General features: G+C 35.2%; 1 protein-coding gene across 1 annotated transcript; it reads left to right on the top strand.

Moving 5' to 3' along the window:
- The first annotated feature begins 1,603 nt into the window (after positions 1-1,603).
- LOC132635800 (ankyrin repeat-containing protein At5g02620-like) lies at positions 1,604-7,436 on the top strand. The gene is made up of 3 exons (XM_060352334.1): positions 1,604-2,147; positions 5,313-5,728; positions 6,268-7,436. The coding sequence occupies exons 1-3, from the start codon at positions 1,694-1,696 to the stop codon at positions 7,219-7,221; spliced, it is 1,824 nt and encodes a 607-aa protein (XP_060208317.1). The 5' UTR covers positions 1,604-1,693; the 3' UTR covers positions 7,222-7,436.
- The last annotated feature ends 12,510 nt before the right edge of the window (positions 7,437-19,946 follow it).

Below are 19,946 nucleotides of genomic sequence, written 5' to 3'. Positions count from 1 at the left end.
TAAAACATCGGTTTTTAAATAGGGAAAAGGGTCAAATTTACCCTGCAACTACTGTTTGTAGTTTAAATTTGCTCTCCGTTAAAGTTTTGACCAGTGGCAGTGGAGGGTGGTGGACAGCGGTGACAGTAGCGGAGAGGAAGAAGGGGAAGTGGTAGTTTGACGGAGAAGAAGATTAGGTATTGTAATTTTTTAATAAAAAAAGAAAGAAAATTACATGACAAAATTCAATTTGTAAGTTATAAAATAAAAATAAAAATATATACACGCATGACGTCTATGTGGATAAATAAGGACTCCTAATCAGTAATCCGTTAGTTATAAGGGCAAATGTAACAAGTTTCTTGACGAAAGAGGTAAATATGAACTAAAACTTTAACGGAGGACAAATCTACACTATAAACCATAATTAGAGGGTAAATTTGAACTTTTCCCTTTTAACTATAATGAGGTTCACTAGTGTTGATGCAAGAGGTGAGGTCACAAATATAGATGGTCGTCTACTTCTGGATTGACATTGATGTCTCTGTATGTGAATTATGAGGCATTTTCCAAGTAATAGATTAGAGATACCAGTGGATTCGCGTTTATTTCCTACTCTTCTTTGTTTTCTTTTTTTGGTGCAATCAGTAAGAATCTTTTTCTTTTAAAAATATTACTCATAAACGAGCAAAAAGCGAAATCTTAAACCATTAGAAAGAGTAGGCCATTTGTCTTCTTTTCTTAATCATAAAAGCCACCTCCAATCCACCATCAGGTTTCTAAGCATTTCGCGCTTACGTTTACTCTTCTTCATATTCAGACCGTATAATTTTGGATATTTAACACTTGATTATAATATAACCTACTAAAAAAGCAGCCCGGTGTACTAAGCTCCTGCTATGCGCGGGTTCCGGGGAAGGGCCGGACCACATGGGTATATTGTACGCAGCCTTACCTTGCATTTCTGCAAGAGACTGTTTTCACGGCTCGAACCCGTGACCTCCTGATCACATGGCAGTAACTCTACCAGTTACGCTAAGACTCCCCTTCATTATAATATAACCTACTAAAATATTAAAATATATACTTAATTTTGACTAAAGCTGGTTCTTTCATCTGACAATATTTATACCTGAGTATCCGTCCCAAACTGTACTTAACTATGTAAGTGTTCTAAAATTAATGATACAGCCATCATAAATACGTGCTTATCTCAGAAGCACATGTTTTAACAGTTGTTATTATTTGATTTGTTCGTTGACTCAAGGCTTGAGTCAAGTCTATCGAACTCAATAGCTTTGATTCAAATTCTATATTTATCTTTAAAAATCTATTGATTATGTATATATAATGGATCCAGAACCCATCAATTAAAATAAAAATAAAAATAGAACTCCGAACCCATAAACTTCAAAGCCTAACTCGCCTCTTCATACAAAATTATTCTAATTTCTAATAAGTCTTGACTTTCACCATTTTACTAGAAGAGACGCCGGCCACATATTTAATAAGAAATGAAACGAAAAAGAACACGTGATACGAATCCCTTATGAATCTTCTTGGTTGCTGCAGATGTGGAAAAAAATGACTTAAGTTTGCATAAATAGTAAGTCCCCCATGATAATAAGCACTATCTGCAACTTGAGCTTCTCCAAATGTACTGAAAGCTACATTTAATTTCCTTTAATTTCCCCTCAAACACTTTTAATTAAAAATGGACCGGCGGCTGAATGAAGTAGTTTTCAGGGGAGATGTTCGAGCCATTAAGAAACTCATTGAAGAAGATGAAAACATAGTAAAACAAACCATTGAAGGGTCATTACACACCATATTGCACCTAGCAGCTAGATTTGGGCATGTTGAATTGGTCAAGATGATTGTGAAGTTGTTCCCTGAGATGACGTCGGCCGAGAACGGGGATCTAGAGACCCCTCTGCATGAAGCATGCAAAGAAGGGAGGCTTGAAATTGTGAGAATCCTGCTTGAGAATGACCCTTGGGTTGCTTACAAGACCAATATGTGGGATAAGAGTGTGCTTTATGTAGCATGTGAGAGAGGGAGGATTGACGTGGTTAAACATTTGTTAAATAATGTGCAGATGCTGTTGATGCTTGAAGTTGATATGTTCACTACTTCACTTCATGCTGCAGCTTCATCCGGCCATACAGGTAAAATTAAACTTCCTTCTCTTTTTTTCTTATTTTATTTAGGTGGTTTCAGACATACCTCAACTACCTCAACTGATCTACCGAGTATGTACTATCTCTCGCTGGCGTAAGTATCTGGTCATTCTAACTTAGATGATAAGAAGAAATCACTTGTATTTTTTTTTTTTTTTTTTTGTCGTTATTGAAATTATATTTGATCTCTGGTCTCTTAAGTGCAACTTAGAGATTAGATATTATGAAATATAAGATGCCTGATTGATCATGTTCATCCATAAATTCCCTTATTGAACTTATCAAAAAAACCAAGTAATTTTCGTTATAAAATATATCACTCTTTATGTATTAAGCTCTAAACAAACTGATCATAACTTCTTTTTTTGATACATGCAAACTGATGATAACTGGTACTATACTATACAATGCAAAGAAATGTAGAGAATTTGCTTCAATTAAGGAATAAATAGTCTTGAAGAACGGGAACTTGTTTTGGATAAGAAAGTCCTAAGAGCACCAAAGCAGCTAGTGGCAATTATATTTTGCCAAGTTATGCCTTTTGCCTACCAAATTAAACTAGTAAAGAGTTCACAAATAAAATGTCTGTGTTAGCTTTTAAACTTACTAACTTAGGTCTATAAACGAGTACCATCTCTAACTATTCGGAAATAATTAACGGGTGATGATAATGGATGGTGTCGGTAGGATCAAGTTTCATAAAACCATTAAAGCAGCCAAAAAGTTTGAAAGATGAGAAAATAACTTCCAAGTAAAAATGAATTCTGGACACATCTTAGTTCTTATTATTTCTTAATGCCTAACTTTATATATGATGGTCACTGTTGTTTTTTCAATTATTTTAGCGATTTAGGTATTCATTGGGGATGACATGCATGATCATACATAATGATCACTTGAATTGCTTATAGTATATTTTACTGCTAATTTAATTTAAGAGTAAATACATGTTATATTTACCTGCTTAATTTATTTCCTTCTTAACGGTGTCACCCTAAACAGTAGAAGAAAAAGCACTATTGCTATGGATAAGGTTTAAGGGCGTGATTGGTTAATTTCCTCACCTATGCGTGCAAGTTGGGGTGGGCTCACAATTGAGCCAACCCGGATATATCGTCCCTACTTAATTACTTCATTAACTATTCTCATAACTCAAAATTGGTCTAATATCGTAGTAAAACATAAGATTGTGCTAAAATTAGACTAAGCAACATGGTGAAATTAAACTTAATGGGAATGGGGTGCCTTTCAATCAAAGGGTTGTTGGATAGCTAGGTCGTCTCTATTTTCAAATGTTCACACGAGCAAAGTCTACGTCTGGGCTAAGTCCTCATTGCTGGAATCATTAAGGACAATTGTCCAATCGTGATCCTCCTCTTCTGTTTACTTTGGGAAATTTGCGCTTTAGTCCCTAAAATATTGATAAATTTCAGTTAAATATTTATGATATCGGGTAACCACATATAACTTTACAATTAATAGCATTGTGCACTTTTGATTCTTTTACTTGCGCGTCTTCACAAATTAATGAATTATTAACTGTTAAATCATATAATTACCCATTTATTATGTTACAAAATTGTATTGCTAATCCTTATTTAAGGATAATAAAGTTTTGCGTAAATCTAAATATAACATTTTTCTTATGTAAAGGGACCAAAACAAATATTTTTAGTAATTGAAGGTTAAATATACTTAGTAAAGTATCAGAATGATAAAAATTAGGATTTATTAATAATTGAGGGATCAACAATGCAACCATTTTTCTTATTCTTTTTACAGTAAAGTCTTTAAAATGGAGTAAGTTATATACATTGTTAGCTTCAATAATTTTTTACAGTATCAGGTCACCCAAATGATATCTACAAGTAAGCATAGCCTTAATACGTGAGATTTGTAATCTTGAAATAAATATATAATGTAAACTTTAAAATGTCACTCATTATTTCTGAGAAGAAAAATGCTCTCTCCAATTTCATTATAAAGTCACCTTTATATTTGTTTATGTGCCTTTACTTTTTGCGAAACTATTTTACAAAGGAATTCACCACCCAGTCGAAATAGGAGTAGTAATAAGGGATAAGGCATAGAACCACATTTAAACTATGACGAAATTATCAATTACACACCTAAATTATATATGCGTGGATCCTGTAATGCCCAGAACTTTTTTTTTTCCGTAATAAAATCCTACTGGACATTTTCTTTTTAAGGAAGGTTTCATCCATAAATTTACTTTCATCCATAAATTTCCGAGTGAAGGGAAAATTTATGAGAGTAAAAAGTTACACTCCCTTAGTTTCAATATATGTGTCTTACTTTTTTTTTTAGTCCGTTTAAAAAAAATGTCTCTTTCCTTTTTTTATAACTCTTTAATTTCAACTTTTCACCTGACATGCTTGAAACCACAAGGTTAGAGCCATTTTGGTATATTCTATATATCGTTAGTTTAAAGCCACAAGATTCAAAAGTCTTTTTTACTTGTTTAAGCTCCATCCCAAGTCAAAACCAGACATATAAATTGAAACGGAGGGAGTAGTAGTATGTTAACTATTACTGGGAGTTAATTGGTTTGTAAAAAGAATTGGTAATTTCTAAAATTGTGAAAGGGGTGTATAATACGAATTTCCAGTTATTTGTTAGCATAAGGGCAAAATAACTACGTTGAAGTGTGAACCAATGAGGACTACTAGATATTGAAACTTCGCAATGGTCATAAATAAAACTATATAAAGGCTATATGACAAATGTTCTCGCGACTATATGAAGTATGAACATGACTTTGATTAAAGTTCATCCGAAAATTAAAATCATGTTTAACTAGTCTATCGAAAATCCCTTTAAGACAATATGCTATATATGTCTTGGCATGATTCAATTAAATGTCATTAGAACATCTTTGTCAATGAACACGTCCCGGGTCAAGTTGGCTAATCTAACTCTCTGCAAAGAGTGAAGAGATCTTATATCCATTCCCATGTCATCTAATCTTAGTGATCTAGGTATTGATTAATGTAATGACATGACGTTGAAAATTAAGAAAACTTTGAAAGGAGGGAAGCCATTTTTCTCCTTTTGCTAAAATATTTGCTAAAACTGTTTCATTCCTATCAAACGCACGATATGTCATTCTAGCTATCTTCAAATTTGCAGAAGTAATGAAGGAATTGGTTAAAGTACGACCTGATTTTGCTTCGAAGAATGACTTGAATGGGTGTAGTCCGTTACATATAGCTTGTAGCAAAGGCCACTTAGATATAACAAGAGAACTACTAAAACTGGACATGGATCTTTCTGCCTTACAAGATAATGAAGACAGAACTCCACTTCATTGGGCAGTCATTAAAGGAAGAGTGAACATTGTCGCTGAGATACTCTCGGTGAGTCTTGAATCTTCTGAAATGATTACCAAACATGGAGAGACTGTTCTACATTTGGCTGTCAAGAACAACCACTTTGAAGTGCTTAAATTCTTGATGGAGAGTCTTAACGTTTCAAATCTCATGAACATTCAAGATACTGATGGAAACACCATTCTCCATTTGGCTACTGTTAGGAAACTCACGACGGTAAGTTTTATTTTTCACTTTTATGTATTTCACTTCTAGGTTTATATATACTCTCCTTTTGTACTCTCGTGGTCCTTTTTTATGTGAAAGCCTTTGGTTGACCACATTGAGTTTAAGAATGAAAAAAATTAAACAATATTGACATTTCATCTTTGTGGTCTAATGTCTATCATAGACATTAATATGACTATAAAATCATGTTATAAGGCTAAAATGAGAATGTTCAAAATTATTTTGGCTGAGGAATATGTATTTTAAATGAAGATTATCAAAATCAGTGGAAAATATAAAGTCAAGTTTCAAGATGTAATGTGTGAAAATCATAAGCCTGAGTATAAACCACCAGAGAGTGACAATGTAAAAAAAAATTATACTATAAATCACTTTAAAAGTAATTAATTTAATAACTATTCATAATTAAAAGAAATTAGGTTCTTGGAGCTAACTAACATTTCCTTTGCAAAACAGAGTTGCATAAAAAATATACTTGTACATAAAAACTCAAAACTAATTGTTCTCTTCTATATACTTCTCTTCAGATGGTTATTTATCTACTTAAGCTTGGGGTAGAAGTAAATGCTTTGAATCAGAAAGGATATACAGCATTAGATGTAGTTGAAGCAGATGCAAGTAACTCTGGTGCTCTCGCAATTATCCCAGCATTACAAAAAGCCGGTGCCAAAAGATGCGACCAATTACCACCAAGTTTACAAGACATCCAGCAAGTTGTATCACCGAATTTGGGGTCATGGCCAAGAAAAATTAGTACTACTACTAGTACTTTTCAATCTCCATCCTCATCTCAACATTCTTATTATCATCATCAAAGGAAACATAACAACAATAATTATCGCGCTACAAGGAGAAAGAAAATCGAGCTGCAAAGTGAAGGTTTAAGAAATGCAAGAAAAACCATAACAGTTGTTGCAGTACTAATAGCAACTGTCACATTTGCTGCTGGAGTTAATCCTCCTGGTGGATTTAATCAAGGAAGTGGAAAAGCTCTTTTGGGTAAAAAAGCGGCCTTTAAGGTGTTCTTGGTATGTAACATTGTGGCTCTTTTTCTTTCCCTTGGAATTGTTAATGTTCTTGTTAGTGTTATTCCATTTAAGAGAAGATCCATGATGAAACTAATGGTGGCAACACATAAAGTTATGTGGATTTCTACTTTTTTTATGGCATCAGCTTATATTGCTGCAATATGGTCAATATTGCCACAAGGAAAAGGGGTTAATTGGGTACTAATTGAGGTTGTGGTTATAGGGGGAGGGTGCACTATGGTTGTGTTTCTCAGTTTGGGAATTTTGTTGGTTAGACAATGGAAAAGGAAGACTGATTGGAGAAAAAGAAGAGATGATAAGAAGATGAAAGAGGAAAGTCCAAAGAGTAATATTAGTAGAGTTGAAGAAATGAAAGTTGTGAAGAAAGAAAGTCGTGAGGGTAGCAGTAACTCAGATGTTGATAGCTCAGATCAAGGTTATCATTTGTATTAATTAATCAACTACCTACATTGATAGATTTGTATTAGTCTTCTTGTTGAGAATAATTAATTAAAGCCATATACATATTAGTTCCTCTTATATATCACCGTATAATCAGTTGACAGATGCTATAATTAATTTATTTGTTGAAAGTCCATTAATAAGGATTTCTAGTCATTGTTTAACTTTAGATCATGTGCATTTTGTTATCAACATTTTTATGATGGAGTATCTATTTTGGTTTGAACTCTTTCACTTATTTAAATTACTCAAATATCATCAACGATGACGAGGAACTTTCTTCGTTCTGTTTTTAACAAAACTGAGTCTTCATTGTATTGATTATTGATGTGCTAAAAGATACAATTTAAATTTAGTCTACCAAACTTAATTTGTATGATCCATCATTGATGAGATACTAATGATATTTGTTCTTAAGAAAATAGAAAACAATCTATTAGTACTTGAAGGTTTATATATGATGTTGAGACACTTGGTTTGGTTATTTCTGAATGATATTCCTCTGTTCATATTTGCAAAGCCTTTAATTTGTCTAGGGAGCTTATAGAAGGAATTGAAGACATAGATTTCCTCGATTTTATGACTGAGAGTTGACAACTTTTTTACATATTTATTGGGTTCTATGTAACAATGATTGATAAAGAATCCATGTTCTTCAACTAGTACTTGAATTTCCCTAATATAACGTTGGTTTACTTAAAATAATCTTTAGTTATTTTTTAACTAAATCGACTCTACCTTTGGCTATCTATTTTTACTTTTGTGCAAAAAATAATGTGTACTAAATCAATGGAGTATCTCAAAAAATATATTTTATGCAAAATTGTGCAAAAATAACCGAGGGGCGTCCGTCGGTTTCTTGTAAAAATAATTTAAAAAATAAAAAAGGGTAAACCGACTGACTACGTCAGTTTCTACTTGATTTTCTTGACCGACTCAGTCGCTCGATTTTTTTTTCAATTGGGTTTTGCCTGACTTTTCGTAGTGAGAACTTTTTGATTTGCGGAAGACCTATGGGTAGCCATAGAGATGAAGGCTTCTTGATATATGTATTTCTCTTCTTCCTATGATTGATCTTTTGATTGGGGGTGCCTTCTCTCCAATTTTGAATGAATCTAGAAAGTTAAGTCATTTCAATTACATATGAACTCAATTGCTTTCAAATAGTTCGTGTGAGTCATCGAATCTATCATAAAAGCTATGTGATAAATCTTTAGATCAAATTCTGAGGAGAATGTGTTTTGACTGCTGGGTACTTGATTAATAGAACACCATCTTCGATTTTTTTATAGGAAAACCAAAGTTGTATTTAATTGGCCAAGACACATCATTTTGAACACTAAACGACTTTTAAGTCGTCCTTACATTGACTTGGCACATTTATGCATGTGACGTGATTTTATCGATCTTGATTTGACTTGTACTGTCATGTATTTTGACACATATGGACCTTGGACTATGGAACTTGTCTGTCATTTAATATCCAACTAGATGGAGTAGTCCACTAGAGTTAGACATTTTGATTAAATCCATATATGTTGGAATTAAATAATAAATTCAATTATATTAGTTCATATAGGGAAATTCGCACGAATGCCACTATTTTGGGGTGCTCTTTAATTTTTGTCTCTCAAATCGTTGGTCGTTAATTTTTGCCCTTCGTCACTTTAAGTAACAAAAAAGTGATCGAAAATATTCCTGACATCAAAAAAAAAAAAAAAAAAATCGAATCTATGACCGAATTCGCAAGGCAAAGTTTGATAGATATTATGCCTTTTCTGACAAATTTACATAAAAATTATGCCTTTTCCAACATAGTTGTGTAGAAATTAAGTTATCTACAGATCTTATGCCAGAAAAAGGCACGTTTCTATGTAACTGTACCCCAAAAGGCAAAGTTTCTAACTTTGTCCGAAAAGGCACCTTGCCTTGCGAAATTAGTTAGTACACAACTTATGCTGGATAGCTTAATTTTTACACAACTATGCCGGACAAGGCATAGTTTCTTGTTGAGAATCATCCGGCACAATTGGTTGCTAAAAACCTTGAATTTTATTATTTCAAAGTAAGGACCAGCTTCGATTTTATAATTCTTACACTCAATTTTTTCCTTGTACTCACACTCTAGCAACTCTCCTTGTTGCTCTCTACTATTTCTCACTGGCCCTTACACTTCTCACTTCTTACTTTCTTGCTTGCTTATAGCTCAAATGGTCACCTCTATTTATAGGTGGTGGTGGAAAGATCTAGTAAGAGATATTTACAACTTTCTCTAGAATATTCCTAACCATCTTTTTCTGGAACCACTTTAGAAATCTCATTTTAGAGTTATTATTTCAATTCTCTAGAATTACTTGAACATTCTAGAGAAGAGACCAATCAAGAATAAAGTTGGTGATGATTTATTTTAACACTTCTCCTCAGTACCAACTTTGTTATCTCTTCCAACCATTCCAATGGTTTCTCGAAATCTTATAAACTTTATATTTTCCAGGCTCTTTGTGAATATGTCCGCTACTTGCTCGTCTGTCTTGACTTGCTTCATTTCAATTTCACTCAGAAGAACTTTTTCTCGAAGAAAATGATGATGTACTTCCACGTGCTTCGTCCTGGCCTGAAATACAAGATTCTCGGCCAAATGTATAGCTGATAAGTTGTATAATATAGTGGCATGGTATCTTCCAAAGGTTGATGCAAGTCTTTCAGGAGTTTCTTTAGCCATGTGCTCTCTTGTGCTGCCATTGTTCCTGCTCGATATTCTGCTTATGTCGTGGAAAGTGAAACAGTTGGTTGTCTTTTGCTGCACAATGATATTGCAGCCAATCCAAGATTGAAGACATATCTGGTAGTTGATCATTGAGTATTATGGTCACCAACATAATCCACATCACAATATCCAATAATTTTGTAAGGATTTTCTTTAATGTATAATAGTCCATTATCAATAATTCATTTTACATAACTTAATATCCTCCTGATTTCTTTCAAGTGAGGCTTCTTTGGTTTCTGCATAAATCTGCTGACTACTCCAACTGTGAAGGCAATATCTAATCTGGTCAATGTTAAATAGATGAGACTTTCGACAAGTTCATGATACATTGTGTCATCCTCCAGCCTTTGCCTTCATGGGAACATAGTTTTAAGTTTGGCTCTATCTGCGTAGAAGACGACTTGCAACCGGTCATTCTATAATTCTGGAGTAGATCATTCGCGTACTTCTATTGTCAGAGGAATGATCCATCTTTAGTTTTTTTCAACCTCAAGGCCAAGGAAGTGTTTTATTTTTCCCAACTCCTTTTTTTGAAATAGCACCATCAAGTTTCGTTTACTTCGATAAATCTCATCAAAGTCGTCTCATGTGATGATTAATCGTCAACATAAACTAATATGATGGCTAGCCTTCCTTCATGAGTGATAGTTCCAAGTGCATTCATGTTTTGATTATTGTCAAAATAATTCAAAACTGATGAGAGACCCGGTCTGGAATCTGCTCTCTTGTACTGTCAGCAGAGACAGCTAAAAAGCCGAGCCACTTGCTGCACACAAGTACACCTATGAGTTGGCCCATGCTTTAGGTCAAAGTGAATGAGTGGTCTCCATCCATCTCACATGCTCCCACTATGTATACATCGTGATGGCAACATATTGAGTAGACTTGAAAACATAATCTAAATCGTGCAAAGCTGCCGAAACAAGTTTTCAAGATCTCTCCAGAACAAAGCTACCTACAAGTTGAAGAACCTGATCCAGACATAAGTCTTAGTCTAAGTTCTTTATACTGTTGTTAGTCTTTGTTCGTTTTGCTTAAATTATAAACCTAATCTTCTCTTTAAAGGAAGTTGTTTGCAGGTACATTAAAAGTCTCAAAGGGTGCTTTTTGAAAGTGTGTTTCCTCAAGCTGTTGAGTAGTACATTCGACTAGGATTAGTCTAAGTGTATTAGTATCCTTAGCTAGGGTTAGTTAAGTGGAGCTGTTGGCAATCGGAGCATTGCAAGTGTGGAGGGACTACGAGGGTTAGTTCCTAGGTTGCAAAAGCATTTTTGTAAGGGTGAGGGATTATGGGAGTTAATTCCTAGCTTACGATAGAGTTGTAACCTAAAGTTGTTCGGTGTCGTGGAGTTGAAATCCAACTGGTGTAAGTCGTAGTTTTTAATTCCTTGAGCAAGGAGTTTTTCACGCTAACATCCTGTGTCCTTTACTTACTGCATTGCATAAGGGAACTGGTACACAACCAGGTCTCTCATACATTATTTGGTGGACGCATAGCCTGCACTAATTGGTATCAGAGCGGGTGCTTTCAAAGTCTTAACACTTAGAAAGGATCTATGAAATGGCAACCCCACCAAATTTGGAAGAAGGAAAGTCATTCACCAGACCTCCCAGATGTAATGGAAAGTACTATGGGTGGTGGAAGACTAGAATACACAATTTCATCATGATTGAAGACTCAGAGCTATGGGATGTCATCTGTGATGGTCCCTACATTCCAGTTCACATAAGTGAAGACAGTAAAGAGACCACTGTCAAAATGAGAAAGGAATAAAACGAAGCTGACAGAAAAAGGATTGAAAAAAACTATAAAGCCAAGAAGATTCTCATGTGTGGAATAGGACTGGATGAGTACAATCGAGTCTCAGCTTATTCATCAGCCAAAGAGATCTGGAAAGCTCTTCAAATTGCCCATGAAGGAACAACTCATATAAAAAAACTCCAAGATTGACATACTCATCACGAAGTATGAGATGTTCAAAATGAAAGACAATGAATCCATTCATGAGATGCACACCAGATTCATCTCTATAATAAAAAAGCTCCACTCTCTCGGAGAAGTCATCACAACCACCAAGCTGGTAAGAAAGTTGCTTGGTGTATTACCTGTAGCTCATTGGGAACCTTAAGACTCAAGAAATAAAGATGATCATGAAGAAAGCAGAAAAAAATGAGGGGAAGAAGGAGGAGAGCGTAGTTCTAAAAAATGCAAGAGGAGACTCAAGTGATGACAAGTCAGAAATGGCCTATCTCATGCAGAGATTTCACAAAATGATAAAGAGAAGTGGGGGATTTCCTAGAACATAAGGCTCCAGTAGAAGCTTCAAGGGAAATGCCTACTGCTATCAAATATGTGGGAAACCAGATCATTTCGTCTCAAAACAAGCAGGACAGTTATGACAGGACTGCAAAGAGGAACTAAGTTCGTGACAGAAGTTTCAGAAAGAAAGAGGCTGTTGATGAGATTGTGAAGCAAGCACTTGCAGCCCGGGGAAACTTTTCATGTGAGTCTGTGAATGAAAATGATAAATGGGAATTGTCCATGATGGCAATTAATGATGGAGCGACTGAGCATAAGTCTGACCTTGCACTCACGGCTGAATCTGGCATGGATGATAATGATGATGATGATGAGAACAAAGAGGTAAGCTTCTTCGACATAAAGAAAAACCTAAAAGTGTACTCTCAAAGGAAACTCATATCACTTTCAGGCGTGCTGATTAATGCGTATCACGCCCTGACCGTAGAGACACACGAGTTAAATCTTACTCTTTATGAAATAGAACAGGATCGGGAGGGCTTGTGTGTTAGCTAAAGATATGAAGAATCAAGTTCATGAGACTAACCAACAAAATATCTTGTTGGAAAGTCAAGTGAGAAAATATGAGGAAATCTTCTTCAAAAGAAGAAGAGAAGCAAGTAAGACTTTCTTGGAGCATGAAGAGGAGCTGAAGAAAGCAAAGCTGAACTTTACTGCTGAAACTAAAAAGAATGAGCAGCTCAAGAACGAATTAGAAAGGGCTAAGTTTGATCTTGACAAAACTCTAAAATGGATCTGGTTTTCGGATGAATTTACTTCCAGAAATGAGACTAATGGAAACAACAAAAGAAGACTTGGCTTTGTGGAGTAGAAGGCGCCATACAATCTTCACAACAATGATGTTTTCAATTTGGAAAACTAAGAATACATACATGATGGACAAGCTGATCACCCCTAGGAAGCCTTTGAAACAAGGATTAAAGGTATTCATATAGAAATGAACTTTGTCAAGAAGGGAACGAGAAAGAAAGAAACATATCCTCAAAAGAAAGGATCTTGAAGGAAAAAAAAGAACATGCTACCCGAGTGGCTAGAAGAACCTTAATCCATCCTTTCTACAACTACAAAGGACCCAAGCTGTTTTAGGTTTCCAAATCCAACTACTGACATAGCCTAAAGGGGTGGGAGAGAGAAGGAGTAGGCAACATAAATTAATAAATCGTGACAGATCCAAGATGTAAGATTGAGGTCAAAAGGTCTCCTTTCAAAGCCCTTATAGCAGGATGTGTGTCGTATGGAGATGAGTTTTTTTCCCTCTCAAATGGTGCAGGAAGGGATCTCTTAATAGCTACAAAGGAGGTTAGGTACTTCACTGGCAAGTGTTTTTTGGCTATATCTAACCTACTTTTGTACCATTACAGGTATACATGCATGAGGGGATTAGGAGGACTTAAGCGCAAGCAGTTCTGCACAGTTTAGAATGATTACTGATACATTCAAATTACCTTTTAGAGACCTGGTCTCCGTATCTCAGGTCAGTAATCTTTTCAGTACTCATAAATGTATTTAAACTGTAAGATTTCCAAATAAAGTATATGCCCTTTACCCTTCCAAGATCTTTCAAAATAGTATCTGTGCCAGATCGTTACTTAAACCAATCCTTGTCCTCTATTCATTTCCCCAAACCTTCGAAGCACAAAGACCAAGTTCCTCCAAGAGAAGAAGCAGTAAAAAGAATCTACAAAATCAAAAGGTTCTCTTTGGAAGGGGTTTTGATGTCAAGTTGAGAGAGGAGCCAGAAATGAAGGATTTGATGGAAATGGTAAAATTCCAAGAGCCGAGCTATATCTTTACTCAACCACTACGATGTGTATATGAAGCAGAAGTGGTTGAATTCTATAAGAATCTGCTCTGCTCTGATAATGCACTGACCCTAACATTGAATTTGACAGAGTGTGTGCTCACTAAGTCGACACTTGGGAAAATCTTGGGAGTAAAGACAACGAGACTGAGAGCTGTAGCAGATAATAAATCTCCAAAATCCCAGCAAGTCGTTGTTAAAGCTGCAGGGTCAGCAACAATAGCTGGTCTCTAAAAGAATGAGCTTAAGCCTGAGCATGAATGAGCTTTTGAGTTTGTCAGCAAGGGGCTTTTGCCAAGAATGGAGGGATGATCTACTGTTACGGTAGCAGACCTGGATCTAACGAAAGCTCTTACATCTTTTGAACCAATCAACTTGCCGGCCATCATGATCGAGAGAATGAGTAAGGTGGCGCAAATTGTGCGAGGAGGACCTAGTCTCCAGTATGGATTTTTCTTAATGAAAGTCCTTAGGCACTTTAATGTAAGAACTGGCAGAGCCTCATTGGGAACTAAGGACTATGTTTTCTCTTTGTCCACCTTGAAGGAGTGTGAGTTTGTGCCACAGGAACCAAGTGCTGGAAGTTCATCCACTCTCTCAATTCTAATTAAAGCTTAAGAAACCGCAAATGCAGAGATCAAATAACTCAAGGAGGAAAATGCCCTTCTAAAAGCCCAACTAGTTGAATGTCCGAAAGAACAGGTTCTGGGCGAGAAGCAAAAGGAGAAATTGAGAAGCTACGGGCAGAGAGGGATCTGTTGATAACTCAAGTGGACACACTCAGAGATGAGATGATAAAGGATTGTCAAGCCCATAGAAATTGACCTATACTTACTCAGCCCCTTCAAGTCTCTACACTGTCCAGAAAATCCTTCCCAGCCCCTATTCTTTTTGCATAAAACTAAAATCACCTTTTCCTGAATTTTGGCATATTTGTTGTTTAACTATCATTTGTGTATACTAAATTGATTACTATATGCACTTGTGCCGATCTTTCTATAGGCATATTGCTGTGTTCCTGTACATTATTGCTAGCTTGCTTTCCTTTATCTTACTCATGATTATGTTGCCCTCGTGGCTCTGAGTTAATATATCTGAACTTCTTTTTGGTTATGCTTTAATCTTTCCAAAAAGGGGAAGATATAATTGTGAGGTAAAAGTGAACTGAATTGAACATACGGTGATTAAGGGGGAAGCCATTGTGCTGAAAATTCACAACTGTGGGAAGACGTGCTGAGCAAGGGGGAAGAACTGGAAGATTGATATGTCATGATATTATCGCAATTTTTGTCTTCCAATTGACAATGGTACTGTATTTCTAACATGTTGTAGGTACCTTGAGAATGATGGTCTACTTCGCAAAGGGGGAACAAGTGGGAAGTTGGTTCTCAGAGGGAACATAGTCTATGAGTTTGTCATCATAAAAAAAGGGGAAATTGATAGTTCCAAGTGCAATCGTTTTTTGATTATTGTCAAAATAATTCAGAACTGATGAGAGTCCTGGTCTGGAATCTACTCTCTTATACTGTCAGCAGAGACAACTGAAAAGCCGAGCCACTTGCTGCACATAAGTACACCTGTGAGTTGGCCCATGCTTTAGGTCAAAGTGAATGAGTGGTCTCTATCCATCCCACATGCTCCCACTATATATACACCGTGATGGAAACATATTGAATAGACTTGAAAACATAATCTAAATCGTGCAAAGCTGCCGAGACAAGTTTTCAAGATCTCTCTAGAACAAAGTTACCTACAAGTTGAAGAACCTGATCCAGACACAAGTTTTAGTCTAAGTTCTTTATACTGTTGTGAGTCTTTGTTCGTTTGTGCTTAAATTATAAACCTACTCTTCTCTTTAAAGGAAGCTATTTGTAGAGACATTAAAAGTCTCAAAGGGTGTTTTTTGAAAGTGAGTTTCCTCAAGCTGTTGAGTAGTACATTAGGCTAGGATTAGTCTAAGTGTATTAGTGTCCTTAGCTAGAGTTAGCTAAGTGGAGCTGCTTGTAATCGGAGCATTGCAAGTGTGGAGGTACTACGGGGGTTAGTTTATAGGTTGCAAAAGCGTTATTGTAAGGGTGAAGGATGATGGGAGTTAATTCCTAGCTTACGATGGAGTTGTAACCTAAAGTTGCTCGGTGTATTAGAGTTGAAATCCTACTAGGGTAGGTCATGTTTTTTAATCCCTTGAGTAAGGAGTTTTCCACGACAACATCTTGTGTCCTTTACATACTGCATTGCATGAAGGAATTGGTACACAACCAGGTTCTTCATACATTATTTGGTGGACGCATAGCCTGCATTAACGAGCTTTTATGAATAAGCTTGAATCTACTGGTGCCACTTGATAGCCATTTTGGATTATAAAATCAAAAGTTTTTTCCGTACTATGCTCGGGAGGCTTGCTTCAGACCATATAGAACCTTCCTCAGTTTGCACACATAATCAGGATTGTCTTTATTCACGAAACATTGTTTCTGATCCATTTATATCTTGCGATCCAACCCTCCTATGAAGGAAAGCATTCTTCATATCCATCTGCCACATAGTCTAGGACTTACTATCTGCCAAATCAGTAGCACATTAACTGTAGTAAATTTTGCCAGGGGTTAAATGTCTCTTTATATCATAGCTGTACTTCTGCGAAAATCCTCGGGATACTAGTCGGGCCTTATACTGCTCGATAGATCCATCAGGATGTGTTTTCAACTTATAAACCCACTTATATTATATGGGTTTAATGTCCTTAGGTGTTTCCACTAAATCCCAAGTCTGGTTTAGTCTTGAGGCTGAAATCTCCTCCTGCGTTGCCTTTCTCCATTCACTACTCTTCGAAGGTGGTAAGCTTCCTGACCTTGTCAACCTTAGCCACTGCTGCATTTATATACTTATTATTTGGGCGTTTCAGTGGTGTGGACATTCTTAGTTGAGGCTGCGTAGCTTCTTGGACTCTTTTTTGCAACTCTTCTGAGTTTCATGGACTCTAGGTTACCATGGGCTTTTATTTTCTCCTTTTGAAGACATATCTTCTATATGTGATTTGTGTTTTTTTCCTACCTCTTGTTGTGATTCTGCCTTAATTTCTTATCCTTCTTCTTTAAGCTTGTGTTGTATCTTTTGCTCCAATTCTCTTGAATTTGGTACTGTGACTTCTTCGGACCGCGTGATAATGCTTCATCAAATACCACATTTCTTGACACCTATGTCCGATTTGTGGTAAGGACAAAACACCTCTATCCTTTTCTTTGTTCGTCATGACCAACAAAGATACAGCAGACAACTTTTTTATCAAATCTGTTGCGGAGAAGATCTGGCACAAACACATAGCACACACAACCGAATACTCAAAAATGACTTACGGTTGGTGTCATCTTCTTGAGTTTCTCAAAATCGAGCTCCAAAGTGAAGGTTTAAGAAAATCAAGCTCCAAAGTGAAGGTTTGAGAAACACAGGAAAAATCATAACAATTGTTGCAGTGATAATAAAAATGTCACATTTGCTGCTGGGGTTAATCCTCCTGGTGGATTTAATCAAGTAAGTGGAAAAGCACTTTTGGGTAAAAAAGCGGCGTTTGATGTGTTCTTAGTATGTAACATTGTGGCTCTTTTCCTTTCCCTAGGAATTGTTAATGTTCTTGTTAGTGTTATTCTTTTCAAGAGAAGGTCCATGATGAAATTAATGGTGGCAACACATAAAGTAATGTGGATTTCTACTTTTTTTACGGCATCAGCTTATATAGCTGCAATATGGTCAATATTGCCACGAGGAAAATGGGCGAATTGGGTACTAATTGAGGTTGTGGTTATAAGGGACGGTGCACTATGGCTGTGTTTCTCAATTTGGGAATTTTGTTGGTTAGACAATGGAAAAGGAAGACTGACTGGAGAAAAAGAAGAGATGATAAGAAGATGAAAGAGGAAAGTCCTAAGAGTAATATTAGTAGAGTTGAAGAAATGAAAGTTGTGAAGAAAGATAGTTATGAGGGTAGTAGTTATATATATATATATATATATTCTCTCTTCTACTTCTGATTGGGGATGCCTGCTCTCAAAATTCGAATGACTTTAGAAAGTTATGTAACCCTTCTATTTATAGTTGTAGAGGGTAGACACTCCAATTACATATGAACTCAATTGCTTGATTCTGATAGTTTTGTATGAGTCACGAATCTATCACTTAAGCTATGTGATAAAGTTGTAATATTTAATTGTTCAAGACATGTCATTTTGGACATTTGACGACTTTTGAGTGGTACTTAATAGGTGTTTGGACATGCGATTTCATCTCATGAGATTAAATCCCAAATCATGATTTCAAATTTTTTAAATGTAAAAGTTGACCAATAAGTTTATATTTTGTAAAAATAGATCCATAAGTTGGTAGATATATTTACTAATCATGTTTACCAACCATTTATATCAAAATATTAAAAGATCTACAAGTTGGTAGTATATTTATGACCAATTTACTCTTACCAACCATGTATATTAAAGAGTAGTTACACTATAACTCATGTTCAAATTTTCATTTTATTGAATTAAAGTTTGATCAATTGATGTTGTATTTTTCAAAAAGGCCTTCTAGTAGCGTATTAATCTTATTATGAACTATGACTTGCTCATTTGGTAAGATTGTATAAAAATTGGGAAAGTTTTGATGGTTTTCACAATATATGGGGTTTTTATATCTATAAGAAAAAATACAACTTAAAAAGTCCAAATTGCATGTACAAACAAAACTTCAATTCAAATCATCATGATTTCATCTCATGATTTCAAATCATGTCCAAACGGCTCTTAATGTTGACTTGGCTCACTCATTACATATGCATGTGAAATGATTTTATTGATCCTTGACTTGACTTGGTGCTTCATGTGATTTGACACATGCTAAGGATCTAGGGCTAATGGAGCTGGGTTGTCATTTAAAATTCAACTAGATTGACTAGCCCACTAGATTTATACATTTTAATAATCCATATATGTTGGACTTAAATAATAAATTCAAGGAATATTTTCCTGTTATAGCTATGTCTAAAACCTATTTATTAATATTAACTATATTTTTTTGTATTTATTATTAGTAGCTTAATTATTTATCAAATTACCATCTATAACTTGTTTTTATAAATGCAGTGTATTTTTCTAAAAATAAGGCACCTCTCTCTCACTTACTCGCAATCTCTTTTCTTTTTTAAATATTTTTCTCTCACATCTTAAATTCTCTCTATCCAATTTTTACTCCCATTATTCTTCACCATAATTATCAAGATTTCTCTCACATCTTAGCACGATTTTTACTCCCGTTACAAGTAACAAATTTTGGTAAATTTTAGTGTTTTTGTTTATGTTGTATTTCTCCTCACGAGTACAGTGTAGTTTTTAAAAGATTTGAATGTGTTCATCTTTTTTGGTGGAAATGCAGTGGTATTTTTTATATTTTCGCTTGTATTTTTTTGTATAGAGTGTATTTTCTTATATTCACTTGTATTTAAAAATACATGTATTAAACTATAAGGAAATACTAACGAAATATTTAGCCCCAAAAAATAAGAAAAAAAATACATGTATTTAACTATGAGGAAATACAACCGAAATATTTAGCTCAAAAAAAAGGAAAAAAATACATGTATTAAACTATAAGGAAATACAACCCAAATATTTAGCCCAAAAAGATACATGTATTTAACTATGAAAGAGAAACCTGATGAGTTATGGATGATATGATAAATACGTGATTTGTGGTTTGTATCCATTATTAGAATATTCCATAACTAATGGGGCACTAAAAAATCATCCAAAAAATAAGGAAGGTCAGGAAATACATGT

Source organism: Lycium barbarum, chromosome 4 (assembly GCF_019175385.1).
Source record: "Lycium barbarum isolate Lr01 chromosome 4, ASM1917538v2, whole genome shotgun sequence".
Lineage (NCBI taxonomy): Eukaryota > Viridiplantae > Streptophyta > Magnoliopsida > Solanales > Solanaceae > Lycium > Lycium barbarum.
The sequence above is the reverse complement of the archived record's forward strand: the minus strand, read 5'-3'. Positions and strand labels throughout refer to the sequence as shown.

Coding starts and splice junctions, on each gene's coding strand:
- LOC132635800 (XM_060352334.1), top strand. CDS start 1,694: ATGGACCGGCGGCTGAATGAAGTAGTTTTCAGGGGAGATGTTCGAGCC. Junction 2,148..5,312: donor AGCTTCATCCGGCCATACAG/GTAAAATTAAAC, acceptor TCAAATTTGCAG/AAGTAATGAAGGAATTGGTT. Junction 5,729..6,267: donor CTGTTAGGAAACTCACGACG/GTAAGTTTTATT, acceptor ACTTCTCTTCAG/ATGGTTATTTATCTACTTAA.